Here is a 26274-nt window from a genome sequence, read left to right as displayed (position 1 = left end):
GCTTCGTCAGGAGGAGTAATCTATAAGACAAATGATCAGATAAAACACAAAAACGCATAATGGAAAAATATACCAAGCATAATGTAAACAGGTAAAGTTCAGCAGTAACATTGGAATGTTGCTTATCCATCAGGTCAATTGCTAAGTATAAGGCCCAGTCATTCAAAAGCCCCCCCCCCCCCCCTCCTCGGTGGACAAGGGGGATTGTGCTGAATTAGGTCTAAATAAAGATAAGATGTATACAAAGTGATTGGTCAGATATTGCCCAAACAGAGAATAAAAAGTGCACCAGGGAACGGGGGAGGAGGGGAGGGGGGGTGGACCACGGATAGGGGGTGATGAGAGGGACAGACAGGTAAGTGAAAGGAGGTGCATATACAGTATCTCACAAAAGTGGGTACGTCCCTCACATTTTTGTGAAAATTTTATTATATCTTTTCATGTGACAACACTGAATAAATGACACTTTTGTGCAATGTGAAGTAGTGAGTGTACAGCTTGTATAACAGTGTAAATTTGCTGTCCCCTCAAAATAACTCAACACACAGCCATTAATGTCTAAACCGCTGGCAACAAAAGTGAGTACATGCCTAAATGAAAATGTCCAAATTGGGCCCAATTAGCCAATACCCTCCCTGATGTCATGTGACTCGTTAGTGTTACAAGGTGTGAATGGGGAGCAGGTGTATTAAATTTGGTGTTATCGCTCTCACTCTCTCATACTGGTCACTGGAAGTTCAACATGGCACCTCATGGCAAAGAACTCTCCGAGGATCTGAAAAAAAGAATTGTTGCTCTACATAAAGATGGCCTAGGCTATAAGAAGATTTCCAAGACCCTGAAACTGAGCTGCAGCATGGTGGTCAAGACCATACAGCGGTTTAACAGGACAGGTTCCACTCAGAACATGCCTCGTCATGTTCAATCAAAGAAGTTGAGTGCACGTGCTCAGCATCATATCCAGAGGTTGTCTTTTGGAAATAGACGTATGAGTGCTGCCAGCATTGCTGCAGAGGTTGAAGGGGTGGGGGAGACAGCCTGTCCGTACTCAGACCATACGCCGCACACTGCATCAAATTGGTCTGCATGGCTGTCATCCCAGAAGGAAGCCTCTTCTAAAGATGATGCACAAGAAAGCCCGCAAACAGTTTGCTGAAGACAAGCAGACTAAGGACATGGATTCCTGGAATCATGTCCTGTGGTCTGATGAGACCAAGATAAACTTATTTGGTTCAGATGGTGTCAAGCGTGTGTGGCGGCAACCAGGTGAGGAGTACAAAGACAAGTGTGTCTTGCCTACAGTCAAGCATGGTGGTGGGAGTGTCATGGTCTGGGGCTGCATGAGTGCTGCCAACACTGGGGAGCTACAGTTCATTGAGGGAACCATGAATGCCAACATGTACTGTGACATACTGAAGCAGAGCATGATCCCCTCCCTTCGGACACTGTGAACTAAAATGCACATATACCGCGCTGTCTAAAAAAACAGGAAAATAGCAGCCAGCACAGAAGTGGATTAGGTTGCAAATTGTGACAAAAAGATAAAAAAGTGCAGCGCTAACAAATAGAGGGTCATAAACCACATTGTGCACAGTGATGTGCACAATGAAAAAAATGTCCAATAATATGTAATTAGAACACAAAAAGTCTTTAAAAGAAACGGAAAAATCTTCAAAGTGCAGTGTCCAAAAAAGATCAGTGACAATCTTCAATTTCATGTGTGTACATCAGGTATGGTGACAAATAGATAATTTGATTGTAGACCCACCACCAGAAACACCAAATGCTTACCAGAGAGATTGAACTCAAATAGGTATACACCTAGTGAATCAATCAAACTTTGTGGTATAATATACCCAGAAGATATCAAGTTCACGATCCGAGTATGACCTCCAAATGGTTGTGAAGTATGAGTGGGTTCAGTAGAATTGGGCATTCAGCCCCACCATTAAAAGAAGAAGGATGGCATATAGCATAATACCGTTTGGAAAAATGTAATATATAAAAACAGAGGAAATATACTCACGTTTATGCAGTAAAAAAGCGCTTCAATAAAAAAACAACAGTGGTCTCAGCATAGCTTCCCAACGGGCACGTGATGTCAACGGGTCTGGCTCCCCGCACTGCGCAGGTGTGAGATACCGCGCTACTGCGCAAGCGCACGCCATCTATGCCAAATGAAGTGGGAGGCTCAAAGCTCAGACAACGCATGAGAGGAGTGATTTGCAAAAGAACCATCCTCACCAGGGGAGTCACAAGTCTGCCGCTGGGGAGAAAAAAGAAAACAGCCAGGAAGGAACTGGCTAAACGTGCAGGGAAAGCAACAACTCTAGTTAGTTAAATCAATACTACACAAAAAAATAATACGAAATAGAACATTCATTACAAAAAAAGTTGTGGGGCGAATTAGTTCCAATTCTAAAGTAAAGCTTTATTAAAAATAAAAATAAAGAACAGTTTGGAAATTTAACTATGACCCAAGGTGTCACAGGCCAGTGGGGAATTACCACAGTGGTTAGCAGGAGCCCACAAAATGAACCCATGAGGTAAGGGTGGGAGAGAAGGGGAGGGAAGAGGGATGAAAATGCGAACCTACAAAAATGGTTTATATGATATCATCTCGTTGAGGCCTGGGGAAGAGGTAGCGTTGAGACGTTCGATCCACAGAGTCGCTCTCTGCAGGATCGTCCTGTCCCAGTCGCCCCCTCTATGGCTCTGGTGGACTACTTCAAGGACCACAAATTTGACAGCTGTAACATCAAAGCAATAGTTCAGCCCATGTGTCGGCCTACGGTGGTGAGTTTACTATTGCCAGAATAATATAGGTGGTCCCCGATTCTCTGTTGGAGTTCTCGTATTGTTTTGCACAGAAGACATTACAATTATACAGCATAAGGTAAATTACCCAATCCCCCCCCCCCTCCTGAACCATACCGTGCCACATGCCCTCAACATGGAGGGTGATCTGCCAAAGCACCTTGTCCCCATATTGATGAGCACAAGGGCCTCTTCCCGACAACCCTGGGCTGTGGTTGTGGGGGTCTGCAGGCAGGAGGCTTATTAGAATCTGGAAGCCCCCTTTAATAAGGGGGCATTCAGATCCTGTCACCCCCATATGTGCCATCGGGGGTGCGCAGCACAGCGATCTCTGTGTCGGCATGTCCCCCAAAGATGGCGCGTCACCGATCATGGTAAAGAGCCATTGACAGCGGATCTTTACCATGTGATCGGCTGTGTCCATTCACAGCCAATCACAAGTGTAAACACTGAGTAGTAACTGGCTCTTCTCCTCTCACACACCGTTTCCAGTGTGAGGAGAGGAGAGCCAGGGATCAGTGAGTTACCGATCTGTGTCTTGTCAGTGTAGTGCACCATTCACCACATGAAGAGAACCTGTCACATTGCCCATCAGCATTGTTACACTCCTCATCAGTGCCCATCAGCAGTGTTACTGTTGCCCCCCCCCCCCCCAGTGCACCTATCAGTGCCCATAAAGTGAACCTGTCACCTATCAGCAGTGTACCTGTTGCCAATCAGTGACCATTAGCAGTGTACCTGTCGCTCATCAGTGACCATCAGCAGTGCAGCTGTCGCACATCGCCTATCAGTACCGCCGCCCATCACCAGAGTACCCATCACACAGCCGCCAATCACCAGAGTACCTGTCACACAGCCGCCCCTTTACCAGAGTAACCATAACACAGCCACCATCAGCAGAGTACACATCATACATCCACCATCATCAGAGTACCCGCCCTACAGCCATACACCAGTGAGGAGACGTTTCAGATCCTTGACATGACTGATGAGAGCACCAGGGAGTTCTCACAGTCAGATTCCGATTTGGTGTATAAACCCATCAAAAGCAGTGGATTGACGACCAAATCCCTGATCAAAATATATCTGTGGATGAGTCCCTTGTACACTTCACTGGCCGCCTAGGAATCAAAGAATACACTCCCAGCAAAAAGGCCAGATATGGAGTAAAATTCTACAAGCTTTGTGAAAGATCCATGGGATATCTGTATGCGTTCCGCATATACGAAGGAAGAGATTCCCAGCTCCAGCCCCCTGAGTGCCTAACCTACATCGGCACAACTGGAAAAGTCGTATGGGACCTGGCATACCCACTTCTCCAAAAAAGGTTATCACATCTACCTGGATACTTTTACAGCAGCATGTCCCTTTTCTGCCACCTACATCGTGCAAAAACCTTGGCCTGCAGTACCTCCAGAAATCTTTAGTAACACAAGGCTTTAAAGGGGGGAATTAGCAAGTCTGAGAAACAACAAAATGCTGGCCGTGAAGTTGACGGATAAGAGGGATGTGTACATGCTGTCCACCATCCACAATGACACCTCAGTGACACGGTCTGATTATAATTTTTACATGGGGGGGGGGTGTATTTCAACGATCAAATGCTTCAGCCCTATTTGGGAACAAGGAGGTTCTGTTTTTGGTATAAGAAAGTTGCCATTTATCTTATTCATTTGGCAATTTACAATGCTTATGTCACCTACACCAAATCCACAGAAAGACCCACCCCCTTCCTAAAATTCATAGAAGAAATAGTCACGTCCCTCTTCTACCAGCAAAGATCCCCCCCAGAAAACCTTCGCTCTGATGCTGTTAGCAGACTTTATAAGCACCATTTCCCGAGGGAATTACATCATTAGAAGCAGGCCAAAGACACCAAAAAAAATGTTGCATATGCAGCAAAGGAGGAGTTAGAAGAGATACCAGCTATCATTGTCCCCAGTGTCCCTCCCAACCAGGCCTATGCATTGGAGAACGCTTCCAATGTTTTCATACATCCCTAAAATATTAGCCCATATTTTTAACAGCCTGCCATTTCACCATTTTTAACATTTGTGCTGTCCATTTGCCTGCTTTCTCAAATACCCATGCCACTGCCTTCCACATGAACTGACCCTGGCCTGTATATCGACTATGCCTCTGCCTACAGTCTGAATTGTGGATCCACCACATTTCTGCCTTCCATGTGAACTGACCCTGGCCTGTTTCTCGACTATGCTTCTGCCTGCCGCTTGGACTGATCTGTTACCCTACTACTGTAGTACATAGGGGTCTCACATGTGTGAGGGGCTCCAGAATTATTTTTCTGGATGGAGAAAACAAATTTTTTGTTTTTCTCAGGGTTTGGCCATTTTCAGATTAGGGTCTGGAGACCGGAGACTTCAAAGAGATTTGGCTGGGAGAAGTCTCTACACCTGTGCCCAAGTCTTACCTGACCGAGGCCCTAAGCCTGATATTTATACCTCCTGCTGACTTACTGCCATCGTGCCTCTGCCTGCCGCATGAACTGACCACACCTCTCTGACTGTTGCTGACCACATCTCTGCCTGCTGCCTGGTCTAATGCTTTGGCTATGCTGACAATATCTCTGCCTGCTGCCTGTACTGACTATAGACAATATTCCTGCCTGCACTGACCACATCCCTGCCTGTTGCCTTGACCAATGCTCTCCTCTGTGGACAACTGTACTACTAAGTCAACAGGTAAGCTTTTGGTCCGGGCAGAGAAGGAAATTGCTTTCTCTGCAGCAGCTGAAAGCCGTTTTCTCCCCTCTCCCTCTTTCAGCTGCTGGAGGGAGAGATACATAGGGCATAGTTCCTATAATAGTCCCCTCCGTCCAGGTGCACCAATCTTCCCTCCCTGTCCTCCCTACATCGGATTCCCTCCTGTATGCCCCCCCCGTGCCCTGGACCCCCGCAGCTCTGCCAGCTTCCCTGTCCTGCCAGCGGCTGCGGATACACAGGAGCATCTGTCAGAATGGAGAGTGGTGGAAGGGGTTGGTAAATATGTAATTTGCCAGCCCCTTCCTTTGGCGAATGAATGGACTGATCGCTCCTGTGTCCATTGATAACTCAACATAGTAAGCTGTGTTACTATTCTTCAATTTCTAAATCAGTCTCTGTCTCCTGTTCACTCATCTTCAGTGCATTTGAGGCTACAGAGAAAAGAATTGAATAATGTGTCCTCAATTCCTTTGATATCTCACCAAAGACCCTCCCTCCCCCCCAAAAGTGTTGTAAAAAAATGACAAATGTAAAACATATATTTAAAAATGTGAAAAATAAATTGCAAAAAATATTTTTTAACCGCTTGCCGCCCGCCGGCCGTCATGTGACGACCAGGCGGCGCGGCTCTCGTTCTGGGCGGGCGTCATATGACGTCCGTCCATTTAAACAGGGAATGCGAGCGATCATGTGCGTGCATCCCTGTTCCTTCAGTGGCGGTGTGTCACGGAGTCATTGCTCGCCACCAAGGGGGGTGAACAGCCATTGGGCATGGCTGTTTACCACGTCACTTCATCATAGCCGATCACAGATAGTACCGCCCCATTTTGCACGGCGCATACGCGCGATCGCGAACTCGTGGCATGTGCACGTCGGTGGCGGCGTGTTCCCATTGGCCGACGGCTGTTTACCATGTGATCGGCTGTGATCCTTTCACAGCCGATCACTAAATGTAAACATAGAGCGGTAACGAGATGTTACCGGCTTCTCCTCCTCACACACTGATCGTGTGTGAGAAGGAGATTGCGGTAACATCTCGTTACAGCTTACAGTGTACACCGACACACACTGATTGCCCCCCCAATAAAGAGGACCTGTCACCACCCATCAAAGTACCTGTCACCACCCATCAAAGTATCTGTCACAGTTCATCTGAGTACCTGTCACAGTCCATATGAGTACCTGTCACAGTCCATCAGAGTACCCGAGTACCTGAGTACCTGTCACAGTTCATCTGAGAACCCGAGTACCTGTCACAGTCCATCAGCGTACCTGAGTACCTGTCACAGTCCATCAGAGTACCCGAGTACCTGTCACAGTCCATCTGAGTACCCGAGTACCTGTCACAGTCCATCTGAGCACCCGAGTACCTGTCACAGTTCATCTGAGTACCCGAGTACCTGTCACAGTCCATCTGAGTACCCGAGTACCTGTCAGTTCATTTGAGTATCCGAGTACCTGAGTACCTGTCACAGTCCATATGAGTACCTGAGTACCTGTCACAGTCCATATAAGTACCCGAGTACCTGAGTACCTGTCACAGTCCATATGAGTACCTGAGTACCTGTCACAGTCAATATGAGTACCTGTCACAGTTCATATGAGTACCGAGTACCTGAGTACCTGTCATTGCCCTTCAGAGTACACAAATACCAGTCACCAGCCCATCAGAGTACCCGAGTACCTGTCACCAGGCCATCAGAGTACCCGAGTACCTGTCACCAGGCCATCAGAGTACCCGAGTACCTGTCACCAGGCCATCAGAGTACCCGAGTACCTGTCTGCAGCTCATCAAGTTACCCGAGTACTTGTCTCCAGCCCATCAGAGTACCCAAGTACCTATCTGCAGCCCATCAGAGTACCTGAGTACCTATTTGCAGCCCATGCCTCATATAATATACGTTGGGGTGTTTGCTTTCCAAAATGGGGTCATTTTGTGCGTAATTCCATTGTCCTGGTGCTCAAGGACCTTCAAAGGTGTGATAGGTAGGAATGAAATGAGATGTGTAATTTATGCTCCTAGAATGCCTGAAGGTACTACTTCAATGTTGGACCTCTGTATGTGGCCAGGCTGTGTAAAAGTCTCACACATGTGGTATCGCCATACTCGGGAAGAGTAACAGAATGTATTTTGGGGTGTAATTTTTGCTATATACATGCTATGTGTTAGAAATATCTTATAAATTGACAACTTTGTGTAAAAAAAAATGCGTTTTCATTTTTTTTCCACATTTTACAAAAACATCTGGAAAAAAATGAACCGTTCAAAAGACTCATTATGCCTCATAGATTATAGGTTGGAGTGTTTGCTTTCCAAAATTGGGTCATTTTGTGGGCAATTCCATTGTCATGGTGCTCCAGGGCCTTCAAAAGTGTAATAGGTGGTTGAGAAGGTGCTACTTCAATGTTGGTCCTCTGTATGTAGCCAGGCTGTGTAAAAGTCTCACACATGTGGTATCGCCATACTCGGGAAGAGTAGCAGAATGTATTTTGGGGTGTAATTTGTTGTACACATATGCTGTGTGTGAGAAATAACCTGATAATATGACAATTTTGTAAAAAAAAATTTGCAAAGAATTGTGGGAAAAAATTACAACTTAAAAAAAACTCACCATGCTATTTACTTAATACCTTGGAATGTCCACTTTCTAAAAATGGGTAATTTGGGGGGTATTTGTACTTTCCTGACTTGTTAGTGTCTCAAGTAATGAGATACACCTGATGTACTGAAGGCCTGGTCAGATGTGATCAATTTTCAGTGATTGGCACCATAGTTTGAAGACTTTATAACTTTCACAAAGACCAAATAATATACACTAATTTGGGTTATTTTTACAAAAGATGTGTAGCAGTATAAATTTTGGCCAAAATTTATGACGAAAAATAACTAATTAGCAAAATTTTATGACAGAAACAAAGAAAAAGGCATTTTTTTCACAAAATTTATGGTCTTTTTTTAATTTATAGCACAAAAAATTAAAAACCCACTAGTGATTAAATATCACCAAAAGAAAGCTCTATTTGTGGAAAAAAGGACGCAAATTTCATACGGGTACAGTGTTGCATGACTGAGTAATTGTCATTCAAAGTGTGAGAGCGCTGAAAGCTGAAAATTAGGGTGTAAAAAAAAAAGGGGGTGTAACTGCACTGTATTGCGGTGGTTAAACATTGTAAAAAATATTTTTTGTAAAAATTGTACAAAAATAATTTAAAAAAATTGCACACAAAAATTTTTTAAAAATTGCACAAAAATAATTTTAAAAAATTGTAAAATATCATTTAAAAATTTAGGGGCTCATTCACACGGGTTCTCTGGCCCATACATTGTGAATGAGCGGTTTGCTGGAGCTGCCTGTTACTCTATGAGGATGCAGCAGCTGTACAAATACTACTAATTACTAATTTTTCAGGTGTGCAGGTGCAGGTGAGTGGCCCCAAATACATACTGTGTTGGGGGCTGTGCATCTGCATCCACATACCTATCAAATTACGACCTGTGGCTGTGTTTGTACAGCTGCTGCGTTCCCTTAGAGAAACATAGGCTGTCTGCACACATCAATAGCCACATTTACTAAAAAAAAAAACACTGATTCACACTCTACGTGCCACAGTACCTATGTGAATGAGCATGAGGAGGACATGGAATGGGGAAGATGAGACTGGAAGAGGATAACATGGGATGGGGTAGATGGGACTGGAGGAGGAGGAGGAGGACATAGGATGGAGGAGGAGGAGAAGGATGTGGGATGGAGGAAATGGGATTGGTGGAGGAGGAGATGGGACTGGAGGAGGAGATGGGATTAGATGAGGAGGAGGACATGAGATGGAGGATATATTAAGTTGTAAGAATGTTAAAATAAAAGTGGGTTCAATGAAGGACACGGTGGGATGGCCAGTGGGCGAATTTGGTGGGATGGCCAATGGGTGACTAAAGCTGTGTAAAGGGGCCCCAAAAATTCTGATGTCTGTCCTGGTCTTTTCTCTAATTGTTCTAAAACCGTGAATTGCATTGACAATGTTCAATATCAGAAAATGGGCCTGACAACCTGAGGACAATTCAGCAAGCATTAGTAAAGTAAATGTATAGTGCTTATGTGCATACGTTTTATTTTGTATGGGCAGGACTAAAAAAAAATAAAATAAAATTTAACTTTTAAGGTGTAATAAGGTAAAGGTTAGGTTTATTTTACACACACACACATAACAATGACATATCTTTTATTGTAGGACTTTGTCCTTGATTTGAATTTGACAAAGTGAGCCCACAGGTAGCAAATGTCAGGGTTGGCTCAGCCCTTCCTTCTCTGAGCTGGCCGCTCAGCTGTCGGCTAGTTGCCAGCTCTCATCTCTCTCCACAGTTATCCAGCTGTTCCTGATCCTGCTCGTCTGACCTGCCTACTTAAAGCTGTCCAGCTCACTTCATCTCTGCCTTCGCCTTGGTCACATCACAAGAAACCATCTCCTGTGTTCCTGTTTAAGACTGGCTTTACTGACATCCCTTCTGGCTCCTTAACCTGCTTGCTGTTCCTCTACTTGGATCCCTGACTTCTGCCCTGGCTAATTACCCGATCTGGTTACTGAACTCTGGCTTGGCTGATTACCCGATCCGGATACTGTACTCTGGCTATGCTTTGACTACGTTTACTCTATTTACCTTTTTATTTTTATTAATAAACAAGTGTGATTTTACTGTACTTCTGTCTCAATCTGGTTCATGGTTTCTGACAGTAGGTGAAGGCCATGAATTTAGAAGTTACAGTCAATCCATTTGTTGGTAATATTTTTTCCAGATTGGATGAGCAAGATCACCGCATGGATCAGTTTGCCATGGCGTTACAAACGCTCCTGAATCGCACTGCTCACCTGGAATCTCCCACTGTGGCTGCTCCGGTACAACCTGAGTTGCAGGCCGTCCCTGCTGCTGTGCCAGTTTCTGTGCAGGCACCCGCCTTCAGTATTACCTCTATAAGAGGAATGTCTGGTTCCGCCCTGCTTCCCCAGCGATTTGGGGGCGATCCAGTTCAATGCAGAGGGTTTCTCAACCAAGCTGAGATATACTTTGAGACGCTGCCCCAGGCGTTTCCCATGGACAGAAGCAAAGTAGGGTTCGTGACATCTTTGCTTTCTGAGAGAGCCTTGGCCTGGGCTAACCCTCTATGGGAGACGCAAAAACCTGTTGTCTTGAGTTACCCTGAGTTTGTGGCCTCCTTTAAAAGGGTATTTGACGTTCCTGCATGCTCTGCTTCTGCTGCCAAGTGCCTTGTGTCTATCAAACAGGGTACGAGAACTGTGGCCGACTACGCCATTGAGTTCTGTACTCTGGCAGCAGAGGTTGGTTGGAACAATGAGGCCCTCATGGCTGCTTTTTCTCATGGTCTCTTGGATTACATCAAGGATGAGATAGCAGCCCGAGATATACCCACTGAGCTGGAGAGCTTGATCTCGTTTGCCATCCTCATTGACTCCAGGCTCAGAGAAAGACTTTCTTTTAAGGATCACTTGCGGAAGCCTCCTGTACGTTTGCCTCCAAGCTTTGCAGTTCCACCCATGCCTCCCTCACCTCCCATGACTCCTGGTACCGAGTCGGTCAGTGAAGATGAACTCATGCACTTGGGCTTCACGCGTCTCTCTGCGGATGAGAGAGCCTTTAGAAGGAGGGAGAGATTGTGCCTTTATTGTGGCCAGGCAGGTCACTTTTTGAAGTCTTGTCCTACCCGTCCTGGGAACACCCAAACCTTGAGGTCCTGTCATGGACAGACCTTAGGTGGCGTTGTGTCGTCCCCAGTTATCCAGAAAGATAAGCCCCTGGTTTTGGTCACCCTTTCTTGGGCAGGTGTCGTCTATCGTGATACAGGCTCTAATCGACTCTGGGGCTGCAGGCCTGTTCATTGATGCTGCCTTTGTATCAAAGCACTCGATTCCACTGCAGCTGCGTGACACTCCACTTGCCACTCAGGCTCTTGACGGGAGAGCTCTACAGCCTGCCCATGTGACTTATGAGACGGTTCCGTTGTCCATGGCCGTAGGGACGCTTCACCATGAGATAATCCAATTCCAAGTTATTTCCTCACCTAAGTTTCCTCTGGTTATTGGTTATCCTTGGTTACAGAGGCACAACCCCTCTTTTGATTGGCTCCATGCTGAGGTTCTGTCCTGGTCACCAAGGTAGCCAAGGTCCTGTGTACCTCTTCACTCTCCTCCCTGCCAGAGGAGTACCGTGATTTTAGCGATGTCTTTAACAAAGGTCAAGCCGGTAATTTGCATCCACACCGGCCGTATGATTGCGCAATTGACCTTCAGCCTGGTGCCACTCCCCCTTGTGGCCGGGAGGATAAAGCCATGGAGGAGTATGTTGCAGGCGCACTTTCTCGAGGTTTCATCCGCAAATCCTCGTCTCCTGCTGGTGCCGGTTTCTTCTTTCTAAAGAAGAAGAGCGGTGAACTGAGACCTTGTATGGATTATAGGGGTCTCAATTGTTTCACGATTAGGAATGCCTACCTGATTCCATTGATTACTGAGTTATTTGACCGCCTCAAGGGAGCAATGGTTTTCATGAAGCTTGATTTGAGAGGGGCTTACAATCTCGTGAGGATTAAGGAAGGCGACGAGTGGAAAACTGCGTTTAATACCAGAACAGGCCATTATGAGTACCTTGTAATGCCTTTTGGCCTTTGTAATGCCCTAGCAGTTTTCCAGGAATTTATTAACAATGTCCTCTTAGATTTGTTGCAGTTATGTGTGGTGCTTTATCTCGATGATTTTCTCATATTTTCCAAGTCCCTGGAGAGCCACCACACAGATGTCTGTTGTGTGCTTCAGAAACTAAGAGAGAACAATCTCTACTGTAAACTGGAGAAGTACGAGTTCCATCGTGAACAGGTTAAATTCCTGGGCTATACCATTTCCACTGCTGGTTTTTCGATGGACCCAGAGAAACTTTCGGCAGTCCTACAGTGGCCTCGACCCGTGGGTTTACGTCCTCTGCAGCGTTTCCTGGGTTTTGCCAACTATTATTCGTAACTTCTCATCTCTAGTCAAGCCCCTGACTGATATGACCAGAAAGGACGGTAATCCACAGAGTTGGTGTCTGGAGTCCATTAAGGTCTTTGAGAGTCTCAAGGCTGCCTTTGTTTCTGCTCCTGTGTTGGCACATCCTGATCCTACGTTACCTTTTATCCTTGAGGTTGATGCTTCTGAGACTGGTGTTGGCACCCTTCTGTCTCAATGTCCCACCTCTGGGAGTGCTATGCATCCTTGTGGCTACTTTTCCAAGAAATTGTCACCTGCGGAGTGCAATTACAAGATTGGTGACAGAGAGCTGTTGGCGATCATTTTAGCCCTGAAAGAATGGAGACATCTCCTCGAAGGTACCACTGTGTCGGTTCTCATTCTTACTGACCATAAGAATCTCACATTCTTGTCTGAAGCTAAACCCCTCTCTCCCAGGAGGGCATTATGGGCTCTTTTCTTGTCAAGTTTCAATTACATTGTCTCATTCTGTCTCATTCTGGTACTAAGAATGTACTAAGAATGTAAGGGCTGATGCCTTGTCATGACAATTTTCCTCCACTTCCAAGTTGGAGTCGGTTCCGGTTCCTGTGATTCCTCCTGATGGTATTCTGGCTACCAGTCTTACTTCTCCTTTGGGTGACAAAATTCTTGCTGCTCAGGTCGATGCTCCTCCTGAGAAACCTTGTGACTGTTGCTTTGTTCCAGAGTGTCTCCATACTGCCGTGCTCTAGACTTACCATTCTCCTAAGGCAGCTGGCCACCCTGGGAAGAATCAACTTATTTGGGCCATTTCCCAACAATTCTGATGGCCTAGTCTACGTGCTGATGTAACTGCCTTTGTAGCTGCCTGTTCCGTGTGTGCTCAGAGTAAGACTCCACGACACCTTCCAGTGGGCCTCCTACAACCCATACCCAATGGAGAGAAGCCCTGGACCCACCTGTCTATGGATTTCATTGTGGAGTTGCCCAACTTCCAAGGCAACACTGTTATCCTTATGGTGGTTGACTGGTTCTCAAAGATGTGTCATTGTATTCCACTTAAGAAGTTGCCTACTTCTAAGGAACTGGCTTCCATTTTTGCTCGTGAGATCTTTAGCTTACATGGGCTACCCAAGGTGATTGTCTTGAACAGGGGCAGTCAGTTTGTCTCCCGGTTCTGGTGAGCCTTGGAGCAATTCCTACGTTGCTATATTTATGACCATCATAACAACTGGTCAGACCTATTACCATGGGCAGAGTTTGCTTACAACAGTGCCTTGAATTCTGCCTCCCGATTGTCTCCGTTCATGGCGAATTATGGTTTCCAACCTTCCATGTTGCCTGACTTGTTTGTTCCGCAGAGTATTCCTGCATTGGAGGAGCATCTCTGTGGTCTTCGTTCCACTTGGGCACAAGTCTAGGAGGCTTTGCGTCATGCTAATGATAGGTACAGACTCCATGCTGACCGCAGACGCCTGCCTGCGCCTTCCTACCAGGTTGGGGACAGGGTCTGGCTGTCATCTCGCATCCTCTGACTTCATGTTCCCTTACTGAAGTTTGCACCTTGGTTTATTGGGCCTTTCTGTATCCTTTGCAGGATTAACCCAGTGGCCTATGCATTGGACCTTCCTCCTAGTATGTGCATCTCAAATGTGTTTCATGTCTCCTTATTGAAACGGTTGGTCTGCAACCGATTTACAACCTCAGTGCCACGTCCTCACCCTATACAGGTTGAGAACCATGAGGAGTATGAGGTACAATCCATTGTTGACTCCCATAGGTTCCGTGGGTGCATAAGTACCTGGTGCATTGGAAGGGGTATGGTCCTCCGAGGGGGAGGGATCGTTGAGGAGGGGGTATTGTCAGGATTGGCTCAGCCCTTCCTTCTCTGAGCTGGCCGCTCAGCTGTCAGCTAATTGCCAGCTCTCATCTCTCTCCACAGTTACCAGCTGTTCCTGATCCTACTCGTCTGACCTTCCTACTTAAAGCTGTCCAGCTCACTTCATCTCTGCCTTCGCATTGGTCACGTCACAAGAAATCATCTCCTGTGTTCCTGTTTAAGACTGGCTTTGCTGACATCCCTTCTGGCTCCTTATCCTGCTTGCTGTTCCTCTACTTGGATCCCTGACTTCTGGCCTGGCTGATTACCCAATCTGGTTACTGAACTCTGGCTTGGCTGATTACCCGATCCGGTTACTGGACTCTGGCTTGGCTGACTACCCGATCCGGTTACTGGACTCTGGCTATGCTTTGACTATGCTTACTCTATATACCTTTTTATTTTTATTAATAAACAAGTGTGATTTTACTGTGCTTTTGTCTCGGTCTGGTTCATGGTTTCTGACAGCAAGCTTCTGCTGTGCCATCTTTTTAGATATCCCATTGTTCTTTGAAAATTCAGTGGCATATAAACATTTATTTGTAGAAGACAGATTGTAAACATATTGTAGGCAACAATTTAAAACATAGACAATACAAATATTTTAAAAAATACCCATTTAAAAAGCATATATAGTTTGCCTTTAACTTACATAGTCATGTGACACTGGTCAATAGTAGTTAAATATTAACAGCACAGTACAAAAGATATCTGGACTGTCACCTGTAGCGATCAGTGCTTTAAAAGACAAGCTGATTATTTACATCACGAACAATTCTTTATTTTCATATTGACTTGTACAACTCACATTTACCTTGCTATGTGGAGTATCTCTGAGTTATTTTTCCTATTCTTGGGGACTCTGTTGATAATCAGTTATTTGAAAGTCCTATGGACTTCGAGAAGTCTCCCCCCTGGGCCAGTTCCATTGCCTTTGATTGGAAACTTGTGGACACTGAAATTCCAGTTTCATCCAGAGAGGCTAACACAAGTAGGTATATAATTCCTGAAACTTCAAGTACCAATACTTACACGTAGAATTTGGGTTTCTTGATACTTGTTTAATATCACAATGGTGGTTTTATGTGTATGTTTTTTTCTTCTTTTTTCAACACTTCTAAAATACGTAGAAATGTAGATACAAGTGACAGTATGGCTTTAAATACAGGGGTGCTTAAAGGCTTTAGCAAGTTTTATTTTTCAGGTGTTTTGGAAATTCTTACTAAAGCTGATGACCAAGCAATGCCTGTGTGCTTAATGTCTCATGCTGCTAGACTGATATCTATTGACCAGTTGAAGTCCTTCTACCAGTACTGTGTAGGGGCTGAAATTATCTCATAAGCATTTGCATCCAATTATAGCTTATAACACTGATCAGCAAACTTTTCTGCATTAAGTGGCAATGTACAAGTGAAGAACAATGTGCTACTGAACAATAGCGCCTTCAGCCCTCTGATCAGCTTCAATTCCTTCCCCTTCAGACCACAGATCAGTTTCATTGCCTGTACCTTCAGGTCTCAGATCGGCTCCAGCTCATGAATCTTCAGACCTCAAATCAATCCCAAACCCAGCACCATTAGAAATGCAGGGATTTTAAATGCAAGGAGGAAAAAGAAGGTAGGTGGAAAGGCTTCTTCACATCCTACATTGATGTTTGCAGCCACCAGTGGGCCTAAATTGATACTAGGAGGTCTCCATCTGAACATCAATGATGTCAGGGAGGAGGTTGGGTCACAGTTACAGAAGCGCAGGCAAGGCTTTTATGATTGGCAGCCTAGAGAGTTGTCAATACAACCTATAACAGTGGCTCTTCCAGGTGTCACTGAAAAAGACATTGAGAGCCTCTGGTTTGCAATATCAGGCACGGATTTGCTATATGGGTTTCAGATGGATGCAGCCTCCCACACACATACTGACTGATCAGCAGCCTCAAAGATAAAGTAAGATAAGGGCATGTTTATTGAAGATGCAGCAAACAACCGCATCAAGAGGGCAGATTCTGGCAAGACTATTACATGGGCATAAAGTTCATAGACGCTATATAATCCAACATCCCCTTTGCATGCTGCACCTCTCTTAGCTTCAGCTAGTGTACAAATATCTGACATTCAAATGAGTCAACATTCTGCTCTGAATGAGCTGTGGTCTTTGACTCGATCACTTACTTCAGCAGCTATGGAGCATCTTTCAAGCCTCATGACCTCTGACATGAGAAAGACTTCTCATTGCATTAGGATTCTCTAAAACTACCACAGTAAGCTGTACACAGAGGCAATCATCCTGCATCTGACTGACAAATGCTACCACTATTCCAAACCCCAAGTTCTAGTCTAGAAGTGCTATGAAGTCCAATGCTCTGCTAGAGCTTTTAAACATCAAGGACTCCCTTCTGTGCCTATTTTTGGGCACTAAAAATACTGGATGAACCATCTGCACACTGCTATATACCCTTTCTAGCAAACTTTGCAATAGAAATAGGGATATTTAGTTCACACATATTGCAATACATGTTTAAGCTGTGGTATTGCAGGTCAGTGGTCAGACCTACACCTGGTAGCTCTCCCCCATTTTGTGTCTGTTTGCCCCATGTTGGCATTTGTAGTGGCAGAAGAGAGTTTGACTGGCCGTAAGATGGATTACTTTGATGCAGTTGGCCAGCATAAATATGTATTGCAATATGTGTGAACTTAATATGCTTATTTTTATTGCAAAGTTTGCCAGAAAGGGTATATAGCAGTGTGCACAGGGTTCATTGAGTATTTTTAGTGTTAACATGTGGTCACACCCCTTTAGCACCTGGTAGATTATATGCATGTACAAGCTATTGAGCACAAATCTATTTTTTTTCTGTTGCATTGCCAAGTCAGTGATCAGACTTAAACCTTGTAGCTCTCTCCCATTTTGTGTCTGTTTGTCCCGTGTTGGCATTGTGTTCACAGTACCATTTGCAGTGGCAAAACAGAGTTTGACTGGCTGTAAGAGGGATTAATTTGACGCAGTTGGCCAGCTTAAAAATGTATTGCAATATATGTGAATGAAATATCCCTACTTTTATTGCAAAGTTTGCTAAAAAGGGTAGATAGCAGTGTACAGAGGGTTCATCTGGTATTTATAGTGCTAACATGTGGTCACACCACTTTAGCACCTGGTAGATTATATGCATGTACAAGCTATTGGGATCTGAGCACAGGTATATTTTTCTTCTGTTTTTGGGCACTTTCACAACACCCTGCAGTTTTATAGAAACCCCAGATTGGAGCTACTGTTACATATATATATTAATATACAGTTTCTTGGAAAATCTCCAAAACCGAGCATTCTTTAAAAATCAATAACCCTTTTGCTGCACACAAATACAAAATAATCATTGAAGGCACTGTGACAGAATAGGATGATAAACAATTTGATATGTGGGCCAGGTTATGCACATTCTGTGGATAGTACAGAGATCTGAATATCTATGGCCAGTGTTACCATTTTACATTGGATCAATGTATACTGTATTTTTAAGAAAACTATTCTTAAACTGTTTTAAGTTACTTTTTTAAAGCAAGATGTGTCATATCTGCATATAAAGCCTGAATCTGGGGTCTCCTTACACTAGGCAACTTTGCTGGGTAGTGCATACAGTAAGAGGGTTCTATTGAACCCTCTAGAATCACAGTTGATGTATGAAGTTAAAGCTATAAGAAACATTTCTTGTTCCCCTTGCATTCACCTGCAATTTATTCAGCCTAGCTCTAAAAGTGAAACAAGGATTATGACTGGCAGTTAAGGTCATCAAGAAATTTCCATGTTAGAATGCTTTTCATACATCAGTAACTCAGTTAGCAATAAAAGCCTTCTCAACATACAGCAGTATGGCACTCTAACCAAATTCTATTAATACAATCAAAATGCCTAAATTCCAAACTGTATCTACTGTAGCTTTTTACTTTCATTGTATGTTTGCATCTTTTTGTTCTATAGGAAATTAAGTAGAATTATATTTATGTATCATTACCAATAATTAACCTTCCCCTCAACCATAGCTCTCTAGGCTCTATGGGAAGATCTATACTGTGTGGCTTGGAGATTCTCCTCTTGTGGTCTTGAATGGCTGGAGAGCAGTGAAAGATGGTATTGTCTCTCATTCTGAGGAGCTGTCTGGGCGCCCTGTAGCCACCTATCTAAAGGATCTTCTAGGTGGAGGAGGTACAGTCTTCCTTTTCTACTAGACTCAGAGCCCATTCACACTTTAGCACTTTTGTCTAAGTTAAATTATGTAAAATTGTACACACAATGCAAAACACATAACATATGAAACATCCATTTAAAATGCATGCATCTTGAAATGTGAATTTGTTTTGCAAATTCACATTTATTACAGGATCAAAGATTTCAAAAGCACTGTCTGTGGATTAGCTCCAGAGATAGCTCTGATACTAGCCTTGTCTGACTAAAATCTCCTACAGAGTTGTCCAATAAAGGAGTAGGTTACTAGTCTTACTCATTCACTTGTGTGTTTACATTTCATTTTAAATTTACTGAGGTCTGTGAAAAAAAAGCATTTTTACAACTAAGGAGAAACGATTAAAACCTCAAAGCTCCCCTGATTTCTGGATAGAAGACTATATACTGTAATTTTTATATGCAATATATGATATGTATCTGACAAAAAAAAGGAAGTCATTACCATTGGGGCGACTTGCATAGACTTCTATACAGAAGTCGTTTTGCAAGTCGCCTCAGAAGTCGTTTGCAGGTCGCCTCGCTGAGGCGACCTGCAAGTCGTGCCGCCCCTGTGTGAACCGGCACTAACATGTAAGGAGAAAAAATATGTAAAAAAACTAAAATGCATTCCCTTTAAAGGATTTTCGGACTTGAATATGGTAGAATGGCTAGATTGTGGTCCTTAGTATGTGACAGCGTATTAATAGCAGAATTCACAGAATGCCATAGTTATTGGCAGCATAGAAAGAACACAGAATATCTAATTTCGGATCAGGAAACAACTGATACTAAATAAGTCATCTTTAGGGTCCAATATCAATTTTCAGGGCAAAGTACAAATAGTGGTTCACTTTTAGTGATTGGAACATCATTTAATCAAGTTGCAAATGTAAGGACAGGTATCACTATAAAAGCCATTAAGACTTTAAAAGCAATTGAATGTAGCTAGTATTAGTAAAGGTTGCAGCAGTTTCAACTATATGTTTACATATAGTTTTTATATTTTTTTAAATAGATTTTAAGCCCACAACTAAGTGGTGGTCAACTTATTGATATATACCTCAAGTGTGGCCCCTAGCATCACCAGTAAGCGCCAAAGGGTCGCAGATTGGTTACCATGGAAGTATAGTCTCCCGCTAAAGTAATTGCAACATCTAATCATTAACCAGGGCAACCATAAAATATTCTGCAACCCTTATATATGCAAAACACCATTAGATTACGCATCTTAGGTTCTGTATCTGTATATTTCTTTACATTTTCACTACAATCTTTCTCAGAAATTACATAGAGTCTGGAAATTTATACTCTAGTTCTCATTTATTAGGCATTTTGATGTCCAATGGGCATGTGTGGAAACAACAGAGGCGTTTTGGACTGATGACTCTGCGGAATTTGGGACTTGGAAAACGTGGACTAGAGTCTCGGATACAGGATGAAGCTCAGTACATGGTAGAGTCTTTTAGAGCCCTAAAAGGTCAGTGTATTAGCTTTTTTCTAGCTTCCTTTATCTGTAAGTAACTTTGGCAATGACAAATGTGCACTTTTGTTCCTGTCTATATCCCCACCAACACCATCCAGCAAAGCCATTAAAACAGTGTACAAACCAACAAAGGTGTGTTTGTGTAAGCAAGTGTAAAGGTGTTAATAGAGCTAAAAAGAGTGATTTTTAGTCAAATTGATTTTGCTATGAAATTACTGGTTTCACTGATATTTTGCTGAAGCAGAATCAAACAAATACCATTTTTTGGTGCAGTGATTGTATTTTTGTACTTTTGAGAATAAGGTAAAAGGCCATTGGCTAATAAACTGCACACAAGACACTGACAGGAATATACTCAAGAAAAGGAAATAGAGGACCTTTTAGGTACCACAAAAAGACAACTAATAAATATAAAGTTGGCTTTTTATTATTATCACTTAAAAAAGTAAAGCCTAGTAAAAAAGGGAAAAACTTCCAAGTGTAGTCGCTATAGCACCCCAATCAGGTTTTCCCAATTCAACATCCATTAGCCATATAGATGTATCAAATCCATTATATTCCTACTGTATATAGCAAACATTATTGCTATAGGATAACTCTTGCATATTTGGTTAGCTTGGTGGGTAATGGACTGAAGATGTTGCTCTTATTGCATTTCGCATATAGACAGATGATAACCTAAATATACGAGAAAAAAACTCCCTCAAAAAAGCATTTCCATGAACAAGTAACAAACCTCCTGTTCAACAAGCAACAAACTAACACAAAAGAAACTGTAAAACTGATCTGTCTTGATTAGAAAATTGAATCGGTTACCAGGTTTTGATACAGGTATGTGAAATAATACAAATATACTGGCACCAGTACTGCCAACCTCCCGCAGCATTTTTTACTGACAAAACATGGAACATGTACTGATAGAGCACATTTTTTGTTGACAACCTGAAAAATGACAGAACTCCTATTAAAAACTAAGATGACCTCTATTTAAATAGTATAAACACAACATGGAAACACTGACAATTCCCATAACAAGGAATTTACCTGGTTTACACTTAAAAAGTCAACATAGCATTACAAATTATCAGCCCCTGATATTTACAGACAGTTGTAAAAAATCACAAATTTTACAAACTGTCTGTAAATTTACTGACTGTTGGCATCCCTGACTGGTACTTATTGTTCAGTGATACTATTATCAGTAACTACATTAAAGACTATCCAGGAATTTGTAAATGGATGATGCAGATCTATCAGAGATAGAGTGACACAAAGTCACTATGAAGGTAGAACTAGACGAGAACTAGGTTCCAGATAAGAGACCTTAAAATTTGGTAAATGTACATGGTGTCCATGTGTGTGTTGTAGATGGTCAGCCTGGGACAGGGTTAAGAAGGGGTTAACTGAAGAGGTCAGGCACTTCCCCTTCAGATCTGCTTATTGCCAGCTGAACTGAAAATGTCAGAGAGGAGTAGTGTGTTTGGAGAGAGAGACACAGCAGCATGCTGTGTGAAAGGATCCTTTGCTGGATTGTGCACCTGCTGGGGTAAGCAAAACCGTATCAGATACTGTAGCCCTGGCTAGAGCTGTGAAATGTGTCTATATGTCAGCCTGTTGGCTAAAGAGACTGACCTTTTCTTATCTCCACACCTGTGTTACAAGACAAGCCTGTCATTTCTTCTGTTTGTTTTGCTGAATAAAGCCATTTGTATTCTACTGAACTGTCTGAGCCGGCTTTTCACCCCTCTGATTCTCTACAATGTGTATACTACGATTACATTTCCCAAGGTTACAGTATTCCCTTGTCAAAAGAAGTTTATTGAGTATACAATGTTATAAAGATACATAAAGTAAGTTTACAAGGATCTATAAAGTAAGCTCATTGTTTTACAGTAGGGTTTATATAGGTAAATATCATGAAATTTCAAATATTAAACATTGGGTTCACGTAAACCTAAATTAAAGATATATATCATTTCCTTAGTTACTTTTGTAGGTATTTAAATGATTTATACCTACTATACATATTGTTTACAAGTAGAGTGTATATAGGTCAAATAAATTCTGATAATGAGCTTTAATCGTAAGGTGGAGAAAAGGAAAGAGAAAGAAGAAAAAGGGTTGAAAGGTAGAGGTATGGTCCACAAGGTTGTCCCGCTCGTCAGTTTATTATTCTTTTTAGTTCTCTTTGAAGCCTTAGAATGGGTGTCTCTGTAAGTCATTTAATCTGTTACCATGGCAACAGGACAGAGTCATTGAAGTTTGACAGGAACTGTTGTTTTATCCAAGGATGCCAAAGTTTTTCAAATTTTGGAATTTGATTTTGATCGATGGCTACCATCTTAGCATGGGACATTGTATTATTCATTCTGTGAATTGTTTCTGCTAGTACCAATGTAGGAGATTTCCATGCCTTGGCCACTGTTTGTTTTGCAGCCGTTATTAGTTGGATCATAAGTTTGAATTGAGAGAGTGTTAACCATTCCGGTTTTAGATTAAGTAAAGTTAAATATGGATCTGGTTGTATTATTTTTTTAAATATTTTAGATGCAATCACGAAGACTTCCTTCCAGAAGGTTTGGATTACTGGGCACGTCCACCATATGTGTAAATATGTGCCTATTTCTGGGCATCCTCGAAAACAAAGAGTTGAGGTATTAGGTGAATATTTTGCCACTCTAGCGGGTACAAGGTACCAGCGAGTTAGGACTTTATAATTTGTCTCCAGTGCTAAGATGTTGGGTGAAGATGACTTAGATGTGAGCCATATATTAGACCAGTCCGTGTCTTCTAAAGTTCGTCCCAGGTCCTCCTCCCACCTCTGAACGTAAGAGGGTCTATTAAGATTTACTACTCCATATAATTGATTATAAAGAGATGAAATTGTACCTTTAGCAAATGGATCTTTTGTACAGATTGATTCAAAAATGGATAATTGGGATAATGGTGTATCCCCCTTTAGGAATGGTGTATAGAAATTTTTGATTTGGAGATATCTAAATATCTCAGAGTTTGGTAGATCATATTTTTCTCTAAGCGATGGGAATGAAAGGAATGATTTAGATGCTATGAAGTCATTTAGTGTCTGAATGCCTGATGTTGTCCAAGCTTTAAAAGAATTTGGGTAGATCCATGCCGGATAAAAGGCCGGATTTCTGATAAAAGAAAGGAGAGGATTGTGTGGAGATTGTAACTGATATTTGGTTTTTAGTTTATCCCAGAGAGATAAGAAGTGTTTAGTTATGGGATTATGAATTTTAAAGCGGTCTTTAGGATCAAGCCATAATAAATTTGATATTAATAGAGGGTCATTTTCTGAAGCCTCTATAAATACCCATAATGGGATTTCCTGTTTTGCATGGTATTTGGACAGACTGGCCAAATGTGCTGCTCTGTAGTAGTTAGTAAAATTAGGGTATCCCAGGCCTCCTTTATTTTTGGGAAGATGTAGTGTGTGTATAGGTATACGTGGTTTAGAAGAGCCCCATATAAACGAAGTTGCTCTTTTTTGTACTATTCTCAAAAAATAGGAAGGAATTGGAATAGGGAGGACTCTGAATAGATAAAGCAATTTGGGTAGAATAGTCATTTTGATTGCATTAATCATCCCTATCCAGGATAAAGGAAGTTGCGACCATTGTTTTATTAGATTTGTAATCTGTCTTAATACAGGAGGATAATTGGTTGAGAATAAGTCAGAATGAGATGCTGTTAAATGAATTCCAAGATATGGGATTGATTTTTCTGCCCATGTGAATGGGAGTGCAGCCCTAGCCGGGATCAATTCCATGTTTGTGAGTGAAATATTAAGCACTAGGCATTTCTTAGGATTAATCATAAGGCCGGATAGGGCTGCAAATCCATCAAGAGCTGGTATTAAGTTAGGACCAGAGACCTGTGGTGATGATAGAAAAAGTAATATATCGTCTGCAAATATACATAATTTGTGTGTAATACCTCCTACTTCAATGCCAGTTATAGTTTGGTTTGTTCTGATGTATTGGGCCATGGGTTCGAGTATAAGGGCAAATAATAAGGGAGATAATGGGCAACCCTGTCGGGTACCTCTTTCGATATTAAAGGCTTCAGATTTGTATCCAGCATATTTTATATAGGCTTTGGGTTTATTATATAATGCTTTGATCCATGTTAAAAAGTGGGGTCCAAAACCACATTTTTGTAATGAATATTGCATATATTGCCAGGATACTGTGTCAAATGCCCTCTTAATATCGAGAGATAGAAAACATAAAGGGATTTTCCGTTTTTTAGCAATATGTGCCAATAACACTGCCCTGCGTTTATTATCGCCTGCCTGTCTATTTGGCATGAAGCCTACTTGATCTCTATGTATTAATTTTCCTATAATGCTATTGAGGCGTTTTGCTATTATTTTTGCTAATAATTTAATATCGAGGTTTAACAGAGAGATAGGCCGATAATTCACACAGGAAGTATCATCAGAAAGGGGTTTTGAGATCATACAAACAATTGCCATTAGTATTTCTTGCCGAAAAGAATGTCCATCTAGAAGTTTGTTAAAAGTTTCAGTGAGAATGGGAGAGAGTATTTCTGAGAATGTTTTATAGTATAAAGCCGAGTAGCCGTCTGGGCCTGGTCTTTTGTTAAGTTTTAGGTCTTTTATGGCGTTAGCAACTTCATCTATAGTTATAGGCTCATCCAAACTGCTTTTTTGATTCTGAGATAACTCAGGTAAGGTTATTTTTGAGAAGAAGGATTCAGCTTCTGTAGGATTAAATTCATTGTTTGTCTTGTATAAAGTTGCGAGATGTGAGTGAAATTTATGGACTATTTTAACTGGATTACAAGTGTAAACATTTTTTGATAATTTCAAACGTATTGGTTTGAAAGATTTGTTAGTTGAATTTAATGCCCGAGCCAAATATGTACCTGGTTTGTTTGTATTCATGTAGAAATTGTGTTTGAAGCGTTTGAGGGATTTATCAACTGACTCAGTGAGAAATAGATCGTATTCCAATCTAGATTTTTCCAGATGAGATTTTGTACTCTGAGATGGATTATCTTGAAATGATATGTAGACTGCATTAAAATTGAGTTCTAGTTTTTTTGCTAGATTTTTGCGTTCCCGTTTAAATAGTGCCATTTGTCTTTGTATTGTACCACGCAAGACAGGCTTATGAGCTTCCCACAGTGTTATTGGGGAGATGTCTGTTGTATTATTAATTGATATGTATTCCTTTAAAGCTTGTTCAATGATTCTTGGAGGCATACTATGTGAGCCTTCTTGTTATGGAAAGTACGGAAGGCTTTGGTCCTTTTTTGAGGGACATTTATTCCCTGAACATTCAGGGAAAGTATATTCAGTGGTGCCATGGCAATAGATCAAATAGTTTTGACTTACTTTTTGTTATGCAGAGCTGACTGCGCAGATCAACCTGTGTGGACTGAAGAGATGAATGTAGTGGGTGTTTGAGCATTATGTCCGGTAAGTACCACGTTGGGTCATGCGCTTTTGGTATGGCTGAGGCTATAGTAGTGTATACTGCATTATGGTCAGACCACGGAATCGGAATTATATCTGATGCAATAATTTCTGGTATCATTCCTATTGTTAGAAAAATATGATCTATTCTGGTGAAGGTTTGATGAGGGTGCGAGAAATAAGTGAATTTCTTTTTCATTGGGTTACTTTCTCTCCATGAATCTACCAGATTGTATTTGGAAAGAAGTTGAGAAAAAGGTAATCTAGAGGTTATTTTGGATGGTGTAAAAGGTGATTTATCTAGAAATGGGAGGAGGACCTGGTTCGAATCCCCACACATTATCACTGTTCCTATTTTGTGTGTATTAATCACTTGTAATATATGTGAGAGGAATGGTGTAGGTTGTTTGTTAGGAGCGTAGCAGGAAATCACCGTGATTGCTGTATCCATTATATAACCCATGAGTATCAGGTATCTACCTTCTGGGTCTTTAATTTCTGATGATAAGGTGAATGGTGTGGATCGGTGAAATGCAATTAGAGTTCCCCTTTGCTTGGTACAGGCAGAAGCCGTGTAAATTTGTTGATAAAAAGGAGAAATATATTTTGGAGTAGAATCTTTGGTGAAGTGTGTTTCTTGGAGGCATACTATGTGAGCCTTCTTGTTATGGAAAGTACGGAAGGCTTTGGTCCTTTTTTGAGGGAC

General features: G+C 42.2%; 1 protein-coding gene across 1 annotated transcript in view; it reads left to right on the top strand.

Moving 5' to 3' along the window:
* Positions 1-15097: 15097 nt before the first annotated feature.
* LOC141147583 (cytochrome P450 2J4-like) overlaps positions 15098-26274 on the top strand; it is a 69003-nt gene continuing 57826 nt past the window's right edge. The window contains exons 1-3 of the mRNA XM_073634813.1: positions 15098-15400; positions 18441-18603; positions 19949-20098. Coding sequence (XP_073490914.1) covers positions 15230-15400; positions 18441-18603; positions 19949-20098 — 484 coding nt within the window. The 5' untranslated portion in view covers positions 15098-15229. The remainder of the gene's footprint in view (positions 15401-18440; positions 18604-19948; positions 20099-26274) is intronic.

The sequence above is a fragment of the Aquarana catesbeiana genome, linkage group LG01, assembly GCF_042186555.1.
Source record: "Aquarana catesbeiana isolate 2022-GZ linkage group LG01, ASM4218655v1, whole genome shotgun sequence".
In the NCBI taxonomy this organism is placed as follows: domain Eukaryota; kingdom Metazoa; phylum Chordata; class Amphibia; order Anura; family Ranidae; genus Aquarana; species Aquarana catesbeiana.
The sequence above is the reverse complement of the archived record's forward strand: the minus strand, read 5'-3'. Positions and strand labels throughout refer to the sequence as shown.